The sequence below is a fragment of the Mytilus trossulus genome, chromosome 5 (assembly GCF_036588685.1).
Source record: "Mytilus trossulus isolate FHL-02 chromosome 5, PNRI_Mtr1.1.1.hap1, whole genome shotgun sequence".
Classification (NCBI taxonomy): domain Eukaryota; kingdom Metazoa; phylum Mollusca; class Bivalvia; order Mytilida; family Mytilidae; genus Mytilus; species Mytilus trossulus.
The window spans coordinates 30,478,093-30,482,814 of record NC_086377.1 but is presented as its reverse complement, the minus strand read 5'-3'; the positions used below and the strand labels follow the sequence as shown (position 1 = coordinate 30,482,814).

The window sequence follows — 4,722 nt, the reverse complement described above, 5'->3', positions numbered from 1 at the left end:
CCTATTTAAAACAATTAACACACCCTTAAATGAATTCACAATGTCAAATATATAAGCTACACAATGCACATAAACTAAATTACAAGGTGAAGTTCCTCATTCACTTTGTATAAACACAATGCCTTATTATAGAATATATACACACAATGTCACTATGCAATCACTTTGCAACATGTATGAACCTGAGTATTCACAATGTCACTAATATATCACTATGCAACATGCATTAGACATTTTATTACACAATGTCACCAACGGATTACTATGCAACATGCATCAATTTATATCACACAAAACGTATAAACACATTATCACATATATACAACATCTATTAACAATATCCACACATTTGTAATATCACCTTTGAATATTCAATAAACCACTATAACACAGTGACACAATAACACTTGCACAATGCTTCAATCCACAAGGAATGTATATGAACACAGCTCAACTCACTAATTATCACTATGAATCCGAACAAAATGAATATATTCCAAACTGGTAAGATTTAAACACAGTGCACTTTCACTTAAACACTTCCACAATATAACAACTTGCAACACCAGCAAGATTTCACAATGTATTCTCACTAATACACGTCACAATGTAACAACTTGCAACACAAGCAAGTATACACCTTGTACTTTCACTGTACAATAACTTATTATATAAGTTCACTTTATAACACAATCACTATTCGAAATATTCACATATAAATCCAAACACTATAATTTATATCCTTTGAATCACTAAAGCCACTCTACTTACCAGTTGGAATATTTAATCCTAGTTAACTGTTCAATGGTCCACATAAAACTGTCAAAGTTTCTCTGTCTTGAGCTGCCTTATATACTACGATATGGAACGGTCCATTATACAAGAAGGGGTGAAAATCAAGACTATACCAAAATTAGGGGTGTTTTAAGTAATAGATGGTGCTCCAACAATGGAGAAACTTATATACATATAGAAACACAATTAACAGGGAAAAACAACTGGTGTCTCACATAAAAATAAATAAGCTATGACCGATTTTCGTTACAATAGCATACAGGTGTGCTCCATGAAGTAGAAGTTCAGTTTCACAGGTTCGAGCGCAATCAGTTCAATTAACACTGATCATAACACATTGTGTATTTAAAATAAAATTGAGAAAGGAAATGGGGAATGTGTCAAAGCGACAACAACCCGACCATAGAGCAGACATCAGCCAGAGCCCACCAATGGGTCTTCAATGTAGCGAGAAACTCCCGCACCCGTAGGCGTACTTCATCTGGCCCCTTAAAAATATGTATACTAGTACAGTGATAATGGATTTCATACTTAATATGTATTTTCATGTATCTTATATACTGAGTGCCAATGAAAACGCAACACTTTTGTTTTTAAAAAAAAACTTAAAATTTTTATTTTATTTATTTGAAAACTTTGTACAGTTGGTTTAAAATGACTTTAAAAAGACAATTGACGACAACTTTACGGTTGAGTGATTTTTGGAACAAATGCGAAGTAAGGATTATTTTGAACGGACATAAACCGAGTTCACCGCTTTTCAACATACGCACCATTTTCACGATTTTGTTATTTAAAGCTTGGCTAATGTCATGAATTTTCCCGCCCTTATTTTAAGGAAACTGCAATAAACATCTGAGTAAATCCCAGGACGGTCTGATAACCAGCGACATGCAGTTTTGGGCATGATCCAATGAATCCTTTCACTGCATACAATTACGAGAAGACTGAAGTTGAAGCCTCTACAATAACCCAAATCATCCACAAATTCAACCAAAATTGATCATTTAATGATAAGCAACATCCCGGGTACAAACACCAAGAAACGCTCAGCCAGACCGATACATTTGGTCTTAAACATATTCGATATTGACTCTGATGGGTGTACAAAGGTCACGAGAGTTCAATGGTGGTCACAATAGATCCTTTGGAGCAATTTCAGTAAAGCACCATTTGCGCAGAAATTGTCAAAGAGCACCAAAGTCTTTCCTTAGTGACATCTAAACGGCCGTAAGACGTAAATATCGGATTCTGTAGACCAAAAATCATTCATTGTGTACCAAAAACCGTCGGTGGCGGTTACATAGACATTTGGCACCCATCTTGGCCAAAAGTCATGTGTTTCGCCCGATTTTGGTCCGATCGAGCAAATTTCGCATCAGGTTGGACATGGTTTAGACGACGAAAACCACCACCAATAATCATAAAGTCAGGTTGAGTTTGATATGCGGGACAAGTGGAACAACATTCCTCGAGATCACATTAAACGTCCGGGATGATTAATTCCACGGCGCTGTCGAGATTGCGCTGCACAACGGTGTTGTAACATGTTTTGTTAGGACTGTAAGTTGATGATTCGACATTGAATGTTTCTTTTACCTATAGCGTCTAAAACATGACAATGCAACATTTTTGTTTGATATCGATCTATTGTTAGGATTGTTAATTTTCATAAACAATTTATTTTGAAAGATTATCATTTCTAATATAAATTTTATTTTTGAAAAACCAAGTGTTGCGTTTTCATTGGCACTCAGTATATCTCAGCTTAACACATAAATTGTTCTTTAAATGTACAATTATAATAAGAAATTACTTCTGATTAGTACCGACACCGGTATTTTTTTATTATTGACTTTCTCGCCCCTATCAGAAGATGAATGATTTTTCTTTTCCTTTCGTTCACTAGAGTATGTGTCAAACATGTTAAAAGTTTATAAATCCTATTTGATTTGATTTTTAGAAGTTAAAAATAAGCACGATTTTGATTAAACTGTGTAAAGTAGTTTGAAAACAATCAAAAGGGGAGAAATACTAGGAAAAGATATTTACAATGACTGTATTGCAATACACATTTCAAAAACTATTATTGATATATTAGGCTTCAGGAAAAGCAAACAGATTTATAGGCTTTGAGTTTTGAAGAAAAAAAATCCCTTGGTTCAACCCCAAATGCAGCTAATACTTGATATTTCAAAGTGTATTTATCAACTAAAAACATTAGTTACATCTATACAATGATCTTTTTTCCAAACGAGGCTCGCTGACGTCAAAATAAGACCAGTGGTTTGGCCTTGCTCCTTGATAGATAGTTCTAAATTTAAATTGATTCTACATCTTTGCTTTTATTATAAACCATGTATCAGTATATTTCATTTTGTTTTGCAGATAAAGTTTTTAAATCCTTAGATATTGATGAGATAGCAAACACACTGGTTTCAGGCGGAACAAAAGAAGAGTTCAGAAAAATATATCAAGAAAAAATTGAGAGTTGGAAAGTAAAAGACGTGAAATTTTGTATTACTGGAGGCTCGCGCACAGGAAAGTCGTCCTTTATAAATGCAATCACAGGATGTCAAAAAGGTCAAAAAGGATTTGCCACAGTATCTGTATATGGAGACACAACAAACAAGGCTGCCTGTTATACCCATCCTAAACATTCTAAATTCCAACTGTGGGATCTTCCTAGGTTTGGAACCGTACAACATAAGAGTGAGGGATATGTAAATGACATGGAATTTACAAAGTTCGACTACGTTTTAATTTTCTTCGATGTTATATCTGAAAATGATATCTGGCTGGCCAAGCAATTAAAAAGACTTATGAAATCATTTTGCTTTGTCCGATCTAAACTTGACCAAGATATAACAAATGAAATGCAACACGATTGCAATACTATTGCTTGTAACATTCGCACAAAGGCGCTCGGAGATTTGGAAAAAGAACAGATTTCAGGAGTGGATGTGTTTGTTATTTCAAGTGCAGATACAACAATTGGTAATTTTGAATCGCTTATAAATCATATGGAAAATAACCTTGATGAGGGAAAGTACGCGGCTGTTATTTACTCCTTAGCGTCAATTTCAAAGCCTGTCATAGGGGAAAAGTTCAAAGTTTTACATAAAAGAATCAGTATGATTGCTGTAGTATCGATGCTTTTTAAAGATGACAGAGAAATCACAACACATAGTAGATCAGACATTATCTTGACAAATCTGAAAAACGAAATCATGTTTTATATTAACACATTTGAACTGACGCCTCCTGTTGTCCAGAAGTTGATGGAACACTCTACATTTCAAATGAGAGACATTTTATGCCGAAGCGGTGAAGAGATAAAAAAAATTGTAAAAAACAGTTTAGAGTCGAAAAACGAGAAAATATTTTCCTTTCCTCAAATGCCATCCTTGTTTCGTGAATCAGAAATACTACTTAATACTATTCTCGTTGGTCTACAAAATGACGCACTGTATGTCTTTGGACAACTTCCGACATTTAAGGGAAAGGTTGTGGAACAAGAAAATATTTCAATTTCAAATGTTTAAGCTCTTTCAATGATTGTTCTTCGATTTGTCATTATCTGTTTAATTTTTAGCGCTAATTTTCTAGGGCAATTATGACATGACTTAACCCTATTACTGTTTCGTCGAACTCCTCTTGTTACTATGCTATGACATTGTGTCACTTTAGATATAAGTAATAATTGTTTTGTAGGATTACCTATTAATTATAGAATGAAGTCCCATATAACTGTGGAAAAAATCAATAAAAAAAAATGTAATTTTAATAAACTCGAATTCGTGAGCTGTTATTGAGATTCTTTTTAATTTATTTTCCCACCTCTGCATATAAATATCAACAGGTATCGTTATAGGCTCGGGTTTTGAGTTAATTGTTATGGGGTCGTACATGAAGCAGTAATCAATG

At 34.0% G+C, this 4,722-nt stretch overlaps 1 protein-coding gene across 1 annotated transcript; it reads left to right on the top strand.

Moving 5' to 3' along the window:
• The first annotated feature begins 3,152 nt into the window (after positions 1 to 3,152).
• Positions 3,153 to 4,340, top strand: LOC134717850 (interferon-gamma-inducible GTPase 10-like). The gene has a single exon (XM_063580345.1). The coding sequence runs from the start codon at positions 3,153 to 3,155 to the stop codon at positions 4,338 to 4,340; it is 1,188 nt and encodes a 395-aa protein (XP_063436415.1).
• Positions 4,341 to 4,722: the final 382 nt, after the last annotated feature.